The 19,895-nt window shown below is 40.4% G+C and overlaps 1 protein-coding gene across 5 annotated transcripts in view; it reads right to left on the bottom strand.

Annotated features, from left to right (window-relative positions):
* RBM33 (RNA binding motif protein 33) overlaps positions 1 to 19,895 on the bottom strand; it is a 99,210-nt gene that overhangs the window by 36,478 nt on the left and 42,837 nt on the right. For all 5 annotated transcript variants that reach the window (XM_064434341.1, XM_064434412.1, XM_064434472.1 and 2 more), the window contains exons 11-14: positions 6,649 to 6,808; positions 5,437 to 5,768; positions 4,530 to 4,772; positions 3,463 to 3,750 (exon numbers count right to left, since the gene is read on the bottom strand). In XM_064434341.1, coding sequence (XP_064290411.1) covers positions 3,463 to 3,750; positions 4,530 to 4,772; positions 5,437 to 5,768; positions 6,649 to 6,808 — 1,023 coding nt within the window. The remainder of the gene's footprint in view (positions 1 to 3,462; positions 3,751 to 4,529; positions 4,773 to 5,436; positions 5,769 to 6,648; positions 6,809 to 19,895) is intronic.

Below are 19,895 nucleotides of genomic sequence, written 5' to 3'. Positions count from 1 at the left end.
GTTAATGTTCTCGTTGGCTCCCAAGGAACAAAAAAGAATCTTGCAACCAGGATCACTTATGTGTCTCAGTGAAATGGGTGCAAGAACAGAGCACTCAAAATGGTTTGATCTGTGGCATGAACACAAACTTACTCAGCAGGCTTGTCTTTATTTTAAGCTGTAACATTAAACACATAAGAAGCTAGAATAATTTGTCTAAAAATTCATGCCAATTGTATGCAAAAGGCACAGTCAAATCCAAATTGCATATTTGGCTGCTTGTGTTCAAATCCACAGAATATTTGAATTAAAGGGTACCTACATATACACACTGTGCATTTCACATTGCTGATAACATCAGCTCCTGAACCCGAGGAAGGTATGAGACACCCTACAAAGCAGAGGTGCTGTACATCTTAGACAAACAGGGAGATAGTGAAGAACAAGGCTACAAGTTATTCCAAGGAGCACACTGCCCTTTTGCTAATTCCCACCTGGACACAAAAACTGTGATAAGACCCTTACAAGCACAAGACAGGAGGCACCATTACAAAAATCTGGAAGAGAAGTTATTTAAACTGGAGAAAATTCTACAATTTTTCAGTAGTTAACAACCAAAAAATTGAAAATATTCAGATACATTTGATCTAGTAAATTAGTGCAACAACTCTTTTCCATATTGCAAGCCTTGTTAGAAAAGGCAGCAATGTAAAATCCAACAAAATTCACCATTTACTGGATTTGGAAGAATAGAATACAAAGGTTTTCTTTCAGTACATCGAGGACATGATCCCCAGTGTAAGTACTAACATCAACTGATGACTATGCAGTGCTCTACTAATTTCCCTCCTGTTCTGAGCTCCAATATCCATTTCTCCTACAGACACATCACCTTTCCCCATTCTCCCTCTTCTTGAAACTCAAAAATGCTTAATTCTGCCTTAATTCCTCTAATCCTAAGCTGACTTCAACAGGAGCAGAATTAGGTCCACATCATCCAGACTTTCCTATTTCAATGACAAAATGATGTTTCAGACTAAGGATATACAATTTAAATCATGGGGAGTAAAAGCTGTTCTGAACAGGCATTTAAGGTCAGTATTTTGCAGCCTCACAGGAACACAAGCATTCCATTAAATATACAGCTTTTAATCTTCTATTCACTCACATTGCAAACCTTTCAAATATCTATATTTAGGGTGAGCAAAACCTCTAACAGCCAATATTGCTATTTTTTTTTGTGCTTCCTGAATGATAGGCCACTCATAAATACAGCCACTGACTCTTTAGGAAGAAAGATGCAAAGAAAAGTCTTAATTTTCCAGTTGAAGACACTTGCAAAATAACCTGCCCAATTCAGTTATGTGCCATACAGCTAGAAAAGGTGACAGAACTTAACTCTTTCTCATCATCACCAAAATCAAAAGAACAGGATGAAGTCAGCTAATTACAAGAAAAACACACAAAAAAAGACTGCAAAACATTGTAATCTGCCTAAGGAGAGATATGTAATAACTTATATTACAAAAACAGTGAAGAAAATTACTAAATGCTTGTAAATGAACATTTTTAGTGCAGCATTCCCATCTGTAAGAGTGACAAGCAGCAGCAGCAGTGAACAAGACCACAGCAGAAATGGGACAACAGCTACTACACTGCTTGCAGCACCAGGCTCTGTTCCAGGGGTGCTTTGGAAGGACAAAGTTCTGTGTGCACAGCCACACTCTCCTAATGCCTGCCAAATATAACTACAAGGGCTTTACTAGGAGACTTCATTTATTCCAAGACAATCCTGGTTTTTTATCCTGCTTTGCAAAATCTTGCATAAAACAGGTATCGGATTTTTTCAATGACAGGTTTGACAGAGAAACAAAAAGTTTTATTTGTGATACACCAAGAATCCACACAGGTAAGATTAGTTGGTTTGATAACCACAGCCTAGAGCATGTTTAAATTGTAAAATGGAGAAAAGATGACTGCTTTGGGATTGTTTGTTTCTTTAATTTTCTATTTAATTAAAAGAAATTTTAAAAATTCTTATATTTTTCTAAATACTGCCAGAGATACTTTGGAACTAATGCCTTAATTTTCGTATGACTATACTACAGAATAACTTCAAGATGTTTTAGATGGGGAGGCCTGTGGCTTTTCAAGACTTACCTTACTGATGGGCTTAAAGACAAAGCTTCTCTATGAGGCACTACATTTTGCATTTTCTGTGAATGAGATTATTCCAAGAGACTGAATTGAGGGGAAAGAGATTACTTAAATATTTTTTTCCAAAAAGGTGAAAATTAAAAGCTAAAAAAGGATTTTTTTTCATTTCCATTGCAAAGCAAGTGCACAGGAGGTCAAACACTGATAGCTTTAGGTTTCTTTTGTGCCTCATTTATGGAAATTAGTTATGACCATCCCTAATTCAAGAACAAGATGAAAAGCTAATCATGAGCAGCTTAGAAGGAAGACAGCATTATCACAATTAAAGCTTTCAATGGTTGTTGAAGAAAACCTGGTCCCTGAGACAAGATTCATGGTTAACTAAAGCTATGAAGATTTACAGTTCTTCACAGAATAGCCTGACAAAGCACACAGGGTGCATTTAGCCATCATGCTCAGGATATAAAGAGCACCATCAGTCCAATCCTACCCACACTGTGTCAAAGTGACAGAGCGCATGGAGAGCCTTCTCTAGCTTCCAGGAGATCTGTGCAGGGAAATGGTCATCTGTTCACATGACACGATCCAGTGGAGCTGAAAACACTGGCATCTGATTTTTTCAATTGTGCAGAATACCAGCAGAGCAAACAGCATCACTTTCTCCAAAATGGAAAACTTAAAAGCATCTCCTCTTTTCCCTTACATGAAAAGGTTTTATAAAAAAGAGATTTTCTTTTTCAAGAGCAAGAAGGTCCACAGACAGCACAGCTATGATCTCCTGCATGAATGCTCAAGGCCTAGTAGAGACTGAACAGCCTAAAGGAAAACAGCATGAGGAAGAGAGCTCTCCAAATAGCCTTCTTTCTTTTCCTTTGAGCCATACAGCATCATACAAAATGACAGAGAAGAGGCTTTCAGACTCACAAGAATGATCACCTGAAAATAAATTATAATTCCCAAAGATAAAAATGGGCAAAATGAGTATTTCAGAGACCTGTATCACTGATCACCTTCACTCAAATTCTGCCTTTTCCTAGTAGAAATGACAACTCCTCCTGAAAAACAAATTCACCACAGCCTTGCCAACCTTCCAGACCTTTTATGTCAATGGAGAATATTTCTGCTGTTGCAATAAAAGAGAAAAGTGCAATTCAGAAGGGAGGCCTCTAGTGGCACCTAAAATATTTGGTGGATAACACACTAAGTGTGCTTTCAATTCATAAATCAGACTAGAAAAGTCTTTTACAGGTGGGAGCTTTGTGGTGGGAGCCTTGTTTCTCATCGTTTGGTTTTCGATCTCTTGTTTAAACAAAGAAAATCCCTTACCTCCGGTTCACATTTTCCTTCTGACTTTGCCTGGCCCACCGGAGCGACTGCTTTAGCTTTCATCTCAGGCCTTCCCTGGGAGTTGGCAGCAGCAGTGGCAGCCTTGGCGGCAGGCAGGGTGCTGGTGATGGGCTTGACCTGGGCGGCCGGGGCGGAGCCGCGGCGGCTGCTGCTCATCTCCATGGCGTGGGCCGGCGCGATGGGCAGCTCGCGCAGGTTGCTGTTCCTGGCAGCGGCCGGCTGCAGCTGCTGGCTGGAGCGCTTGACAATATTCTGTGATGGGGTGCTCTGCAAAGAACAATGCAAAAGAACTGCTGGCTTCCATCACAAAGCAGGCTGAAGTGATCTTGGTTTCACATTTGCCTGATTTAGTTCAGTTTGGGAAGAGGCACGGTATTTTTAATGTTGGAAAAAATACAGAAGTGAGAATATTTTAATAACCTCTCTTTCTAATTAAAAGCAAGACTTAATCTCACTTGTTTAACACCATTCTCAGAAACTGGATTCACTGTGTGATTTCCTTTCCTAATCAAAGCAATTATGCTAAACCATAGTTATATTGTCTTGAGCACTGCTCCAGGCTGTTGTCCTACACAACCTACCAAGCACCAGAATATGCTGCACTGTAGGAAATGCACAAGACAGGAGAGGCATTATCTGAAACAGAAAACTGACCAGCAGTGATACAGAGAGGCCTTCAAATCAAAGGAGTGCCACAAAACTGGGCTCCCACACAACCACAGACTACCATCAGTTAGTTGTAAAGCTTTATAAAGCAAACCACTCCTTCACCACCCCTTCACTGCTAGTTATTGCAGGGTGCAACATCTCCTACTGGACCCAAATCAAAAAGAACTTTGAAGACCAGAGGAAAAAAAAAAGATACACATGGTATTTTTTAATGTAGATTATAAAATGATCAAGGCAGGAAATGAGCAAGAAATGGTAAAAGGAGGGGAAAGGGCAGGAAGGGAATAAATAGAACTGAAAACCCACACTGGTGAGTTCTGAAACCTGTGCTTACAAGCCTGCTGCTCATGCAGGACACTGCTGTATGTGGTACTTACATGCCTTGGCTTCATTGGACCCTGTCGTGGCTGACACTGCATCCTGTTGTTATTTGGCTGCTGCTGTGTGGCTTGCATGTGAGGCCTGAACTGTGGCTGGTTCATGGGCATCAAGGGCTGTGGAGGCCCTTGGAGATGGTGATGCTGCTGCTGCTGCTGGTGATGGTGCTGCTGTTGTGGCTGGTGATGCTGCTGATGAGGCTGAGGTTGTGGCTGAGGCTGTAATGGAGGATGCATGGGACCCTTCACATGAAAAGAAAAAATTTTAGTTTCAAGGTAATAAACTCTAGAAAAGCAGCTCCAGTCTCCTGAGTCCTTAGAACTGTAAGCAGCTATGAACCTTCAGCTGAAGTAAAAAGAAAAAGACGAATTCAAGGGTTCCTGTCCTGCACCCCGTTTTCTAGTGAGGTTTCTGTGCCCTCTGCGCATCCCCAAGCGCTGCCCCGGCCCCACGGCCCCGCCGCTGCCGGCAGAGGGCGCTGCGGCCCCGCGCGGCCCCGGCCCGAGCGAGGTGGGCACGGCGGCGGGAGGAGCCCATCCCCGCCGGGCACGGCGGCGGCAGCTCATCCCCGCCGGGCACGGCGGCGGGAGGAGCTCATCCGGCAGCTCATCCCCGCCGGGCACGGCGGCGGCAGCTCATCCCCGCCGGGCACGGCGGCGGGAGGAGCTCATCCGGCAGCTCATCCCCGCCGGGCACGGCGGCGGGAGGAGCTCATCCCCGCCGGGCACGGCGGCGGGAGGAGCCCATCCCCGCCGGGCACGGCGGCGGGAGGAGCTCATCCCCGCCGGGCACGGCGGCGGGAGGAGCTCATCCCCGCCGGGCACGGCGGCGGGAGCAGACCATCCCCGCCGGGCCATCCCCCCGGACCGGCAATGCCCCGGCTCCGCGACTCCCCCAGCGCCGTACCTGCATGCTGGGCTGCGTGTGCGGGGACAGGAAGGGCTGTCCCGGCGCCTGCAGGAACTGCTGCCGCGGGGGGATGAAGGGGCGCGGCGCGGCGGAGCCCGGCTGGTTGAAGTGCAGGATCCCCACGGGGCCCTGGGGCTGCATGCTGGGCCGCACCGGCCGCTCCCGGGGATACACGGGCTGCTGTCCCTGCTGGCTGAAGGCGGGCCCGGGCGGGCTGAAGGGCAGCGGGCTCTGCGTAGGAACGGGGTGGGCGCTGTTCAGAAGCGGGGGAGGCGGCGGCGGCGGGGGGCTGCGCTGCTCAAACAAGGGATGACCCGGGAACCTCGGATCTGCGGGAATGAGAGAATGGATTCAGTTACAACCTTCCCGGGACACAAACACATTTTGGAAACATACAGCTCTAGTCTGATTCCGAAAGCAACCTGAAATTTGCAGAGTGCAAAACTGAATGTATGGGATGTTTTAATTCTAAGAGCTACCCTCAAGGTTATGTTTCCCTTGTTCCTGTCATTTGTGTACAAAAGGAATTGATCCTTGAAAGACCAGCACAACTGGTACTCTGCTGGAATCAGCAATACCTTTTGGAAATTCTACTTTAATAGAATCAATGAAGGATTCCAGTGATTACAATTTAAACCACAGAAGAACTCATAAAGCATTGACACCATTTGTTGACCAGGTATTTAGCACATTTTTACATATTGTACATGTGTAAGATATTTGCAAAACATTGTATATATATACATTACATATACGTGGTATAAACAAGCATTTACCCTCTTTTTTTTGCTCGGCTGTATAATTTTATCAAACCTTAACAAATGTCTTACACTACACACACAGTCCAGGCAGCTTAAAGAGTTACAAGAAACCCAAGTGTATGGGGAGTACTTGTTATCCAAACTATAACAAAGTGCAACAACTTCATTGCAACAAACAGATATTAATTCTTTTTGTGTCTATATAAATATCTGGACTCATGGCAGTTACAGGTGAAGACATTAAAAAAAAAGTAAAAATCCACATCAAAAGAAGTAAAAATATACTAGATAACCAGAACTACTAGCATGTACAAGCCTGACTACATCAAATGGCATCTTGCAGCCTTTCAGGTTCTTCTGAACACTTCACGTTGTGGGATGTGCAGTCACAGTGCAGTAACTTTACAACAGGTGCGTGCTAATTGTTAATGGGATTGAAAATGCTCACCTGCTAAGAAGAAAGGATCTCTGTCCTGAGGAGGTGGAGGAGGGAGTGGTGGAGGGGGTGGGGGTGGCCCTCTCCACTGGTCCTGGATTGGCAGCCTCGGGGCCTGGGAGAAGTTGGTAGGAACTGGTCCAGGTGTATGCTGCTGGAAGTCTGGAGGGCCCTATTTAATAAGGCAGAATTAAAATTAGAGCTACCATACAGAAATTTATGTATTGTCTGCTATAACTTTTTTTCTCTCGAAACTACAATTGCTGTATGCATTATCTCCTATCACCTGTACAAACTGACAGCCCTTACTGAGTCATTCCTTCACAATGGAAGACACATTAAACCCGAGTACAGTATCTTGAAATGAATTCACAATGTTTTAATAATCACTAGCACCACAGGAATGCCATTTCTTCTCAAGCTTATTGAAATCCATGCAATTATTGACCTTCTTTGCCATTAATCCAAAAAAATCTGAATGTCTACTTTAGAAGACATTCCTGACATTTATCTTCATAAACCATACTATTCTTCATCATCAATTTAGCACAATGTAAGCCACAGAAGGGAGCAGCTTTACTTAAAAAAAAAGCGAGGGGGGGAAGTACATTTTATAACATCCAGAAAATTAAAGAAATAATCTTTCTAAAAGAATTAAGAGGAGAGTAACATTTCTAGCTATTCACAGTTTAGCATCTGAAGCATTTTAAGAAAGAAAATTTTGTATTCTTTCTTCCAGTAAGACACTGGATTTTTTTTCTTTTTTTAATGCCTTTGCATATTGCAGGAAGCAGTATGTTAATACAAAAACTGAACTCGGCAGAAGACACATTTAACGAGTAATTCACACTAGAATTTTTTTTTTCTATTGAAATTTGACAGAATACATTGGTAACCTCTGATCTACAGTGTAAGCTTTGCTTCACATAAATTATATTCTCAACCATTTCCTTATTATGTGAGTAAAGCAAGTAAATAATGAAAATACCTGTGAACACAAAGATTTTCTTTCTATAAAGATTCTGAAATCAGTGGTGGGATCTGTTCTGTCTACATGTGATGCTCACCTTGAAGCTTAAAATTTTCACTGCTGAAGACAAGCTTTTCAAAACAGATTCCAGACCAAAAGCTCCCTGCTAGACTGAAGGATTGTCATCAGGAAAGGGCCAAACAACTAAGCTGCAGCAGCTTATCTTTTATCTCTTGAGTTGCCCTCACCAAGGGTTATGCACAGTTTCACCCTATCACATTTGTACTGCACCAAGATTGGAATTTTAGGATAAGAATTTCTCACACAGCAACAATGGCCCTGGAGCATATTCACTATCAAAGCAGCACAAGACAGAGCTGCTTCACAGCCTTCTACCAGCACAATACAACTGGGATTGGCAAGGCCCAAATAAGTAGATGAGAAGCACCAAGGATCAGATCCATTACTAAATCTGTGCCCTTCCTGAAACACCTGAATGGGGACATGTGAGATACTAAAACCTCTTATTTGGGACCAAGACTGTGACTACTTATGTCATTATACAGCCATCAACTGTAAATACATTATCATTCCTAGAGATTAAAGGGTCTATATCCCCTTGCCAGTGCTTCCAGTCAGCCAGTCTCCTGTGGGTATTTCATTTAGTGAAAAGACATTATATTACACTCAAGCATGACAGTCCTCATAACACACACACTGTTTGTAGGAGGAGCTCTACACTTCTGCAAGTGAACAGTCACAACACAAAATATTCCTGCTACCTTGGAACTGACTGCTGCCTTTGAATTTCACAGGCTGGCTGCAAACAACAGCACTTGGAGCAAGAGGGAGCTGGAATGGAATCCCACTTTTTTGAGATGGAAAAAAGTGACATTTATTTGTTCTATGAAAACCTTTTCAGGTTTAGCTGAACAAGGATGTTCAACTACTTTGCCTTCCCTCATGTTGACCAGGACAGCGCCGGCTGCCTGCCAAAAGATCAACTGAACACAAACCTTGAGGAGCCTGACCCTTCACTCCCAAACCACACCTCCAGCATCACTGCACATAGCCAGAGCTGCTTTCAGAATTAGGTTAGATGCATTCCCTCATCTCAGAAGCCTGGTGACAAAAGCCTATTTCTCAAAGTACTGCTCTTTCAGCAACCCCAGGGAATACACACACAGCCATTCCACATGCTGCACATCCCTGAGGGAGGCACCCAGCTGACCAACTCATTTTTAGCTGTTTAGTTATTAGTTTACCAGTGGATAATGTATAAGGTCATTGCAACAGGAGCATGGGAGAACCCAGTTCAACAGGGCACTTTTACACAAGATGGTTTCAACCTTGCATCTGATTTACAGCACGTAGTCATATGCTCATCTTAATTCTTGGGACAGAGCATGGTCTTGACAACCTTTTCTCTCCATTTTCAGAGAGCTTGACTCAGAAGCTCTCAAATTCCTCATAGTTTTCCCGAGACATATGCCTACACATATCTTAGTCATTTGTAAAATAGCCAGCAAAAAACAAATTACGTGGAAACTTACTGAAACCTGGGCTAATAAATCTTAAGTGTCACATATTTGCCACCCGAGCTGAAGAACTGGCAGCAGCAATGACCTGTCTGGGCTTGGTTCCAAGCACCAAATGGCAGGGCAGTGATCATGTTCTCCTCTACCTGCTTCTTCCAAACTCCATGTATTCTGCCCTGGTTGAGGTAACAGATCCTTTTCAGTCTCTCCTCTCACTCCCAGACTTCAGTTTAAGTGCTAGCCTGAAAGGCAACAGGCTTAGGCTACAAATTCAGCAGCCATCCCTGCTTCTCAACCACATTTGTAACCTGGTCTCAAGCATCTTCCTCAATATTAATTCCTTGCCCAATTTGCCTTTTTGTTCTCCTGGTCCTGCTCCTTCAGATACATTCTCTCATCCCCATCATGTTGTTCACTCTGGCCACTGTTCCTAATCCCAGCATGGATCCAGATCCCAGCTTCCAGACTCCAAGATGCTGGTCTTGTGTGGTGGCAGCTGGTCAAGAGCTCCTACTTGCCCCACTCAGCCCCTGATTTCCTTGTCTGTACACTTACACCAGGCCATCTCCCCTCTTTTTCGTGCCAGGGAAGCAGCAGGCACAGGTTGAAAATAATCCAGTGTGTTTATTATAAATAAAAAATTCTTTGTACCAGCCCTCCCTCTCCTGCCAACCTGTACCCTCATTATGATGCCCAGACTTGTCTCCTCCTAAGGCAGCCCTGAATTGCAAATGCATGGAAAGTCCTGTTGAATTCCACACAGCCCTTATGTACTGAAACATCCTCAGTGCAGCCAAACTCCATTTTCTACCTTGGAAACTGAGCAAAAATAAAACATTTCTAAATAACTCACTTGGGCACAAAATATTTTTCCACCATTTCAGTTTTGGAATTAAAGTATATTTGGAAAATTTCAACCAAAAGGATTCAAAATGAGGCAAGCATCCAGCACAACATGGTTTAGGCCACTGAAGTCTGCTACTATTACACACACTGACAGCAGCTTTATATTTGCATCATAAAGAAATCTTTATGAAATAAGCTTTAGGTAACTTTTAGAACGGCATAATACAAGGTCATTTTAAGTCTCAGAAAGCTCACACTTAAAAAAAAAAAAAAAAAACAAAACAAAACCACAAACCAATAACTAGCAAGACATGGAAGGAGATATCTGAAGTTTGGAATTCTTCCTATTGGCCTCTCTTTTTTCTGTCCCTAGTAGTGCAATACTCTGGGTTTTTTTCCACTTTTTAAGATTCCAGATTCACTAATAAATATCTACTTATCTACTTATTTGATTGCTGAGCAGATTTTAACTTTATGTGTCTGACATTTTGAAAAACTACTAAATTATGACTGATCACATTTCTTGGCTGATAACCAAAGGCCAATCATGCAAAATTAATTGCAAAGACATTTGTTATTTGCTGGAAAACTAATTACTAATGTTTGCTTCTAAAAAAAAAATTAGGTTGATTCTTTCCCTTCTCACAGTCATGATAGACTGACCTCCACTTCTTTCCTAAACCAGCTTTGCTTCCATATCCCTAAAGATAAAAACTTCTGCCCTAAATAACAGTATGAACAGGGAGGGGGAAGCTTATATTTTCATATCTTACATTGCTGAGATTTTTCTTCTGAAAAAGCTCCCAGGATAATTCCAACAGGAATTCAATTGTGCAATTGATTAATATCACACACTCCATGTGAAACTAAAACTCCAACATTCAACTACTTCCAGACACACATTAACTTAAAAAAAATTACATAAACTATGATGGGGGCTTTTTCTAAATTATGAGGTCTTTGTCTATTATTCTCAAATTATATTACTTTTTTTTTCAATTCAACAGAAATACAACAGTATTCTATTGAATGCACTTCAACTTTTACTTACGTCAAATTCTAATTGTCCTAAAACTAGTACCAAGTAATATAACAGTTCTTCATTGCTTAAAGCTTTTGAGGGTGGGCTTGGTTTTTTTGGGGTTTTTTTTTGTTGTTTTTTTTTGTGTGTGTGTTTAACAGTAGTTAAACTACAATTTTAGTAGTGGATTATTTTACCATTAATGTTAAACTCTACATTCAGCAAGTATTTGTTGCTAATAACCCCCAAGTGCCCTCTGGTATTTGGTGGAAAAGACCACTCAGAGCTATTTAACTTCAAAAATTAATGAAGAGCAGGTGCAAAAGCCAGGTTTCATAATGGTTTATTTTTGATAAAATAAGCATACTGTAACATAGATGCATAATAAATCTTTATATGCACAGTAGTTACTCCCATTTTTCATGGTTTTGCTATCCGGACAGTTTCAAATTACACCCAACTATTCAGTACACACATCAGCTAAGAATCCCTGCAAAAAAACATTTTAACTATTACTTCACCATTATTAAATCTTTCAGAAAGCTTCCTTACTCAGTGTTCAGAACACCTATTTTTAAGCTAATAGGTTCCAACTTCAAAAAGAAAATTGCAAATTCACATGATCAGTGATGGCTCCAAGGTTCTACATCTCAGTCCAACACTGGGGCCAACTCTAACACTGAGGGAAAGGACAAAAAATTATGTGCCTTCCCAGTGAGATCCCACAAAGTTGGTTCACATTCTTACAGAAATGGTTACCATGACAGCTCTACCAAATGTCCCTAAGAATGACCCAGCAGACATCTGTATCTTTTCCTGTTTTTAAGGAAAGCTCTAAACTCCACAATTTAATTTATCCTCCTGCAATTTTATTTTGAAAATTTAAGAAGAAAAAAAGGTGGTGTATAAGAATACAAGACCTGAGGTCTAGAAGAAAATTACATTGGAAATAGGGTTCTGTGTAGATTTCTTCAGAAAACACAACCACAGACATTTCAGAAATACTTCAAAGGAGAAGGTAACACTACAGTGAAGTGCTTCTGACAGGTATTTTGTCTTAAATCTTTGATTTGCTGATGTTTACTCTTACCAAAAAATGTACCCACTCTTCCACCCACACACACCGTAATTTACTGCACTTCAGACTGACATTTTTATACAGTTCTGAATAACTGCAGGTTGTACAATTTCCCCTTTTACTAACTTCAATTATTCAATATAGCTAAGGCATAACCTACACCCTATCAATCGCTTTTGGGGAAAAAAAAGGCAATGCAAACTTGTGTCTACAATTCATTAGAGTTGTGAATAGCTCATTGAACATGACTTTCACACACTCATGCAATCCCACCTTCTGAAAGAACACGAGATAAGGTTACTAAATCCTTTCAAAGAACTGCACTATTTTGCCTTCCTTTTATCCCTTTAAATATCCTTCCTAGTTAAGAAATTAACATTTTCTCTCATACAATTCTTACACAAATTGTACTTTTACTTTTCTGCATCTCTTGTTAATTACATGATGTTATCTCCAATAATCTATTCATGAAGCACAGATAACTTTGGTTACCAATAAAAGGGAAAACTTAGCATAAATTGCTTAGCACAAAGTTAATCTTATAAAGCAAGGAATAAAGAGGATCTAACAGCTATTATATGATTTATCAGCTTCTCTAAAAGGGTCACTCCACTTTCTTCATGAGTCTAATTAAATACCTTAACAATGTCATTGAAACGTCATGAATCTTTCAATAAAATACACCCTGCCTGTACAACATGTTTTCATTTATTAATCTCACTTAAAATGCAAAGAGCCAGGAGAACCCCACTGACAGTTAAGCAGGGCCACTCAGTTAATTCTTCTTATATGGTTTAAATGCAAAGAATAATGACCACTATAACCTATGACAATTAAAACTATAGCCATCTGTCACAAGATGTTAATCCTCTTATTTCAGCAGCCCCCAGACTTTTTGAAAAGCTTTCTTAAACTGCCTACCTTCTGTGCAAGAAACTGACTTTTCATCCTCTTGTGCAGGAAACCCTGCTCATATATCTTGGATATGGTTCAAAAACTTCCAAGAAGAAATATGTATCCGTATCTTCCATGAAATATGGGTCTTCAAGTTTCAAGTATTTTCTTCTAGTTTGCACAGTATACAGAAAGGAATGACTCATGGAAAATTTTTATTATAAAATTAATTTTGATACTTTTACAATATGGTTTCAATGATTCAGTATTGTTCTTCTGATGTCTATGACAATCATGTAAGTCCATCAAGGTGAAATAAAACCTAGCAAGCACCATGGTTTTCTCAGAAGATTTAGGATAAGGATAAAGATTTAAGATTTAGGATAAGATCACCTAATATAAAAGAGACACCTTGAATTCATGCCAGTCATGGACAAAAAAGTTCAGAGTGCCCATAAAAGTCCAAACAACAGTTTTATGCTACCCATGTATTAATCTTTTCAAAGTTTCTGGAATATATTTTCTGAGGGGAAAACATATAGACATAGCCAAGCACTGGTCCAAGTCTGTGGACTGCACAGATCCTGGCACTACAGGCAGACTGAGTCACAGAGAATGGGCTGATATTTGCAACTGAGATGAAAGTAATTTTTAATATTAAAATGTATCCCAAAACTTGGACAAGGCTCCTCTCTGACACTACACAACTCCAAGAGATAATGGCAGAAGTCCAGGTCATCTGTAGGAGAAATCACCAATGCCCTATTTCACTGTTTAGGGTCTCAAAGAAGAATTACCATGTCAGCCAACATGGTAAACCAGTACAAGCAAGGAAAGAAGTCCCCTGTTATTTAAGCCAACTCATGATCAAATAACTAAAATAAGTAACACAGGCGATGCAGACAGAGATGGGTATTCCCAGCAGACTGACAATCACTAGCAGTTCAGGAGACTAAAGCTAAAAATTTTAACTATTGTATACTAAAAGTGTCCCTTTTCAGCAAGTTTCAGGGTATCCCCGCAATACATCCAGCAGGAACAGATTCATGTTGCAAATGGAGACAAAAACACTCCCAAATTCAGTGTGCTTCTAAGAGAAGCACCAAAGCAGATGGACCCATGAGCATCCACTTCTCCACAGGAGAACTTCTGCTTCAGAGTCCTTAATGAAATACAGACTAGAAAATGTACTGGGGTAAGGAAATCCCAACTCTAGATTTTAATGCCTAATTTGAAGTGCTGATGTGCAAAAAAACCACACACTCCCATCCATCCATTCGGTATGGATGAAGCAGAGTGCCTCCAGCAGAGACAGGCCACAATGAGAAATAGTGTGACACACAAGCTGTTGCAACTTGCACAGACTGAAGGGAAGAGTAAACCCAAACCTCTCAAACCACAAACCTAAGGAAGTTCTTTAACACTAAATTCTTAAACTAATTCATCTGGAATATTCAGTTTCATTTAAGTTTGCAATCCTCTGCAGGAGTGGGGTGTAGAAGAGTGCATGATCATTTCTGTTTGGTGCCCTCTAACTTCTAAGGTTAAGTACGACACAATCAAATTGGCAAAAGAGTATAAGAGACATTAATGTCATTTAGAACAATGAACTATCCCTTGAAAGATGAGGATTCCATAATCATTTAGTAAAAGACAGTAAAATCTTTCTGCATACATTTTGTGCTGACAGCTAACAGTTTTATGGATGTGTAAAAAATGAGGAACCCCTTCTGCTGTAGAACTAATGAGATAAAATCTTTCTCTTGGACTTTGCAGAAACTACCCCAAGGAAATATTATCACAATGTTTATGTGTATCTTGGTGGCCTGCAAGTCACTAACAATTAGAAACAACTTGAGGCTACATCTAAACTGGATCATGAATATCAAATTTAAGATTTCTATATTACAGTCCAAGCTTGAAGTTGCAGTTACAATTTCTTTAAAAACAATCTCAGAACCTCAATGCGACCTAGGGATGATGCTTCTCTCTTTAACAAGAAATGGTCAGCTTGCTACAAAAAAAGTCAAGAAGCAGCCAGCTTTACAGAAAACAAAAATGAGAATTGCTGCTACCCTGGACTTTGAAAATGACCTGGTTACTTAGTAATCAAATTACTGGATTGATGGTTTTCAGTTCTGCTAGGAAATCTCATTTTTGAGATGTTCTGCACATCTCTGACCTTACAAACACATTGATATGAGAAATTTACATATTGAGAGTTACCAATATGCCTGCAAGTACTATTCATGCATTGGCTAAGAAGGCCTGAACATTTTCATCATTTTTGGGTATCCTACAGTCAAACCATATCTCTCTGAATTGCCTTATTTTATTGTAACAGTAGTGACTTACTACTTTATAATAAAATGAAGCACTTTCCCTTTAACATTCTAAAGAATTAGCAAGAAATGAAGGCACAGAAGGTGAACAAATACCAGTTTACAGATTTACTCTTTTTCATATTGTGATGACACAAATGTACTGAGTTACCTTTTAAAAGGGCATTTTCTCATCTCAGTGAAATAGCTTAAGATAACTCTACTATCATCTAATACTCTCTAGTATTATAATAGATACATTTTAGTTCCCTATTCAGTGTTTAAGCTGTAGATTACTCTTACTGTATTGTACTCAGCAGATTGTATATATTAATTGGATTTCTTTATAAGTCTTGATTTCTGCAAAGTAACTCTAACAGTGCTTAATTAATGGCAAAATAGCACACGCATAATACTTTTCCCTCTTTGCACTGATAAAAGTTTGTGCTTTGCTTACAATGGATTTTTTAAGAGCGTCACATTTCATTCACAGAAATATACAAAAACCAAAGTACAAACTATATACCTAGATAACAAAAACTTTTTTTACTGTCAGAGTGCCTGAGCACTTGTACCATCCTTGAAGATATTCAAGAGCCATCCACAAGTGGTCCTGGGCAACTGGCTTCAGGTGGCCCTGCTTGAGCAGAGGGATGGACCAGGTGATCTCCAGAGGTCCCTGTCAACCTCAGCCATTCTGTGATTCTAAAGGTACTAAAGCTGAGACTGAAGGAAATCTACCATCATTAACACAGGGAAAAAAAAAAATCAACACTGGTTTTCCTTAGCTGTGCTAAACAGCAATCACCTTACAGAAAGATAAATGACAGTAAAATATAAATGCACAAGTTTTCTGCTCCATTTTACCATCTACAGACCACGTGCACACTGGAGCCAACATGACAAGTTAAAGGGTTACTCCATTTAGAAACCAGCTATTTCTCTCTTATTTAATAGCTGTTACCATCATGTTTAGCTGCTGCTGCTCCTCCTGCAGATGGGAATTCATTGATATGATTAAATTTGATGGTATGATAATGTATGGTAATCGTGATTAATCAGAAGCCCACTAGCAAATGGAGGATGTTGGGTATTATGTCACCTGCATTTTAAACTGCATTGCCTCTATGGCAGCCTGACAATACTTGACAGCTGGAGCGATCTCATGCTGCATTTGCTTGCTACTACTTATGGATCTGATAAGAGAAGGTGCCCATCATTCCTTCACTATCTAAAGTGCTGTAATTACAGAGCTTTGCAGTCAAGTTGTGAAAACTGTACCTGTTAAAAACCAAAGCCTTTTGCTAGCTGCTGAACAAGCTCTGTCTCACATCTGCAAGGGCTGTAATCTGAAAGAAATGTAATTTGATGCAGCAGTCTCATTCAAACATGATTTGCATGAAATGCTGTGTAAAGCAGTATCCAAGAAATGTCAATCAACACCACCTGATACCATGTATTCTGTTAAATGGAAACAAAATGCTTTCTACACTACCTGTGATCTGCCACTACTACACAGCGATAGAGGGAAAATTTCATTTACTGTTACTCATTATAGTGAAGCCATAGCTAAAGCAAAATAATTGTGAGGAAGTAAGAGAATCATTTTCACAAGTGGCTTTTTATTTCCATTAACAGTTTGCCTCCTACACACGTACTGCTGCAAACATGTACAGGTTACTAAATATCAGTTTAAAATGACTGCCTGAGGTCAGATGCAGGAGTCCAATTTGTCCTTACTATGTGGACTATGAGTCCACATTAATAACAACTGCTTAAAAACCCTTACTCACATGTAGCAACTCATGACTGTATTGAAAACAATGGGGAAAAATGCTGTCCCTATTTGCATTTCCCACAACACAAAACAAACACTTTTGCAAGGAGTTTTGTTTTCAAAACCATTGCAAATTTCTGCCTCTACATCCTGTAGGAGGGTGCTACAGCCACAGAGCCAGGCCCACTGTAACACCATTTTAGCCCATGTTTGCTAAAATGATGGTGGGGTGATCCATGTCAGTCCAAGGATCACTTGGAAAAAAATATGTAAGCTGTATTCTAATGTACCTTTTATAATTAATTTGTATAGCACTAATATATTGCTTTAAAAAAAAAAAATGTTTCAAACAATTGGCCATGAAGGATGGCAACTTCTGTTTCAAGCAATGACTAGTCACTTGCTTAAAAACTTTTCACAGATTAAATCAATAAAGAAGTATTTAAAAACAGTGTCTGGAACACAAACAACACTTGAAAACTCAGAAATCAAACTACTGATTCCAGAAATGGTGGGAAAAATTAATCTAAACTGATCAACTGCCTTTCACAGCATCCATTTGAGACACCATTTGATGTGCTGGAGATCAAGTGGAAACATGCTGAATGAGAACATGAAGAAAGTTTACTAAGGTTTTTGCTGTTTAAGGAAAAAAAAACGTATTCTTTGAGATAAAGATTATTTTAAAAATAAGTTCTAAGTTCCAAAAACAAATAATGTCAAATCCCCCTGGGAATAAAAAAGACATAGAACATCGGCTATTCACAAGGGCCTGATAAAGTCTTAAAAATACTAAATAAAACATTACTTTTGTTTTACAATTCAGCTTCTTCAGACATGAATCCAACAGTTAGCTGAAAGACACCCACCCAGTGCATTAGGGTGTCCTATCAAAGGGGAAAAGCTTTGTGCATTAAAAAATAGCAAAGCCTTCCTGGCACAAATTAGTCAGGTAGGCAGTGGTGCCACTTCATCTTGTGCTTGGTGTCACTTCAGACTGTTCCCAGCCTCAGCTCTGAAACTCAAATTGTCTGGGCTGGGCACCTGCCTGGCTCACAGCACACCCAGGGTGACAGCTTAAGGACCACAGCTAAATGAGACTTCATCCCAAGTTCCTGAGAGCTCTGCTGGCCAAAGGCACACAGCTCCGTTAACAGGCTCTGCTCTCTCTGCAGAGCATCCAGGTCATGGACACAGGGGAATGGCCTCAGACCTGAGGAATCCCTCTCTTCTGCCTTTAGCTGTGAGAGGCAGGTTCTCCCCAGCTTCCTCTTCTCTCCAAATGCCCCACACTCCAGCCACAAATCTGGATGCTAGGGATAGCTCACAATTTCAGGCTGAAGAACATTGACACCTTCTCTCTGCCACATTCCATCCCAAAGTGGGCATGGCAACACTTCTTTCACTTCTGTATGTCCATAAACTACTGCCCACATGTGTCTCATGTAGTACTATTATTTTGGTGTTCATAAGTTAAATACATGATGTGTGAAGCCAAAAGCTTCTGTATGTTTTTCTTCAGGGAAACACTGAAATATTTCAGACATGGAATGTGCTGCTGGACTCAAGATAAGCTGATGGTCCAGATTTTTTCAGCCCTTAACTTCCAGCTTCACTCTCACTAATGCTCTGGCCTCTGTAACAGTCAGTTACCAGCAGCCTTTATATAACAAAAAGTGCTTTGAAATACCTCTTCCATTTTTTATTTAATCTCCTTTTCCCTTGTTTTATCCCATCTTTCTTCACAGAACAGAGGAATTGAAAGAGAAATTAGCCAAGATAACAAACACTGGATGAAGGACAGAAATCACAGTGGTCCCTCTTGTGTAATTTAAAACCCCCCAGCTCCTTTCCCTGACTGAGGCATCCGCAAGAGTTAGTAAATTGGTCAGAAAACACATAAGAAGTTCAGAAGAGCCATATGAGCAGTCTGTGAATAAAGTCTTCTGTGACCTTCCTGTAAATGGATCAGTCTGCAAAGTAGACTGTTGTTTGTGAGATACCAACAGTGACACTGGGACAGGAACTCTGGAAAGGGCCTCTTAACCATTTAAAGCAAAGACAGATGATAAAGCCAGACCTTGAGAAGGACTGTGCCAAAGAGGTTATTTAATCTATTCTTTAAACTGTTTAACGAAAATATAGTTGGCACTTGCACAGATCCAGGTTAATTCAAACCATGCTTTTAGACTGGATTACTATGAACTACAGCCACGAGGACTGTGTAACTCAGACAAACAGAATTCACATCCTTAACTCCCAGATCCCACAACTGCACCATGGTTCTCAGCTGTGACACACCTCAGATCCACCATTTATTCAGTCCTTATCAGTTGCATATAGCTCTCAAACACCACTCACACCAAGTCACCTCAAATGCTTATGGAGTAACAGGTAGGACAACTTGATTGCTTGATTCAAGATTACTGTGAGTGTTACAAAAACTCCGTGCACACAACACAGATTCATTCCCTTGTATCTTCCAGTACTCCCTTTCTAAATATTCCAGGAGTTAAGTTTTAAGAAAGAAATAACTGAACAATGAGCTCTACCCTGAAATACTAAAATTGAGATTCAAGTTCAAGGGAATTTAATCAGCCCCCACTCTAAGCAGGTTCAGTCCTGATCAACACTAGCCTGACATAGCACTACATTATTTCCTATAATTTAGGTCTCACACCATATGTTAACACGCTCATTACAACTTTGTTCAACCCTCCAATTACATCCTTCTGCAGAAGGTTGTAAGAATTAACCATTACATGGTTACAAAGTCATTTCATCAGCCCTAAATTAACAACACCTGGTTTCCAA

The sequence above is a fragment of the Passer domesticus genome, chromosome 1 (genome assembly GCF_036417665.1).
Source record: "Passer domesticus isolate bPasDom1 chromosome 1, bPasDom1.hap1, whole genome shotgun sequence".
NCBI classification, from domain to species: Eukaryota; Metazoa; Chordata; class Aves; order Passeriformes; family Passeridae; genus Passer; species Passer domesticus.
The sequence above is the reverse complement of the archived record's forward strand: the minus strand, read 5'-3'. Positions and strand labels throughout refer to the sequence as shown.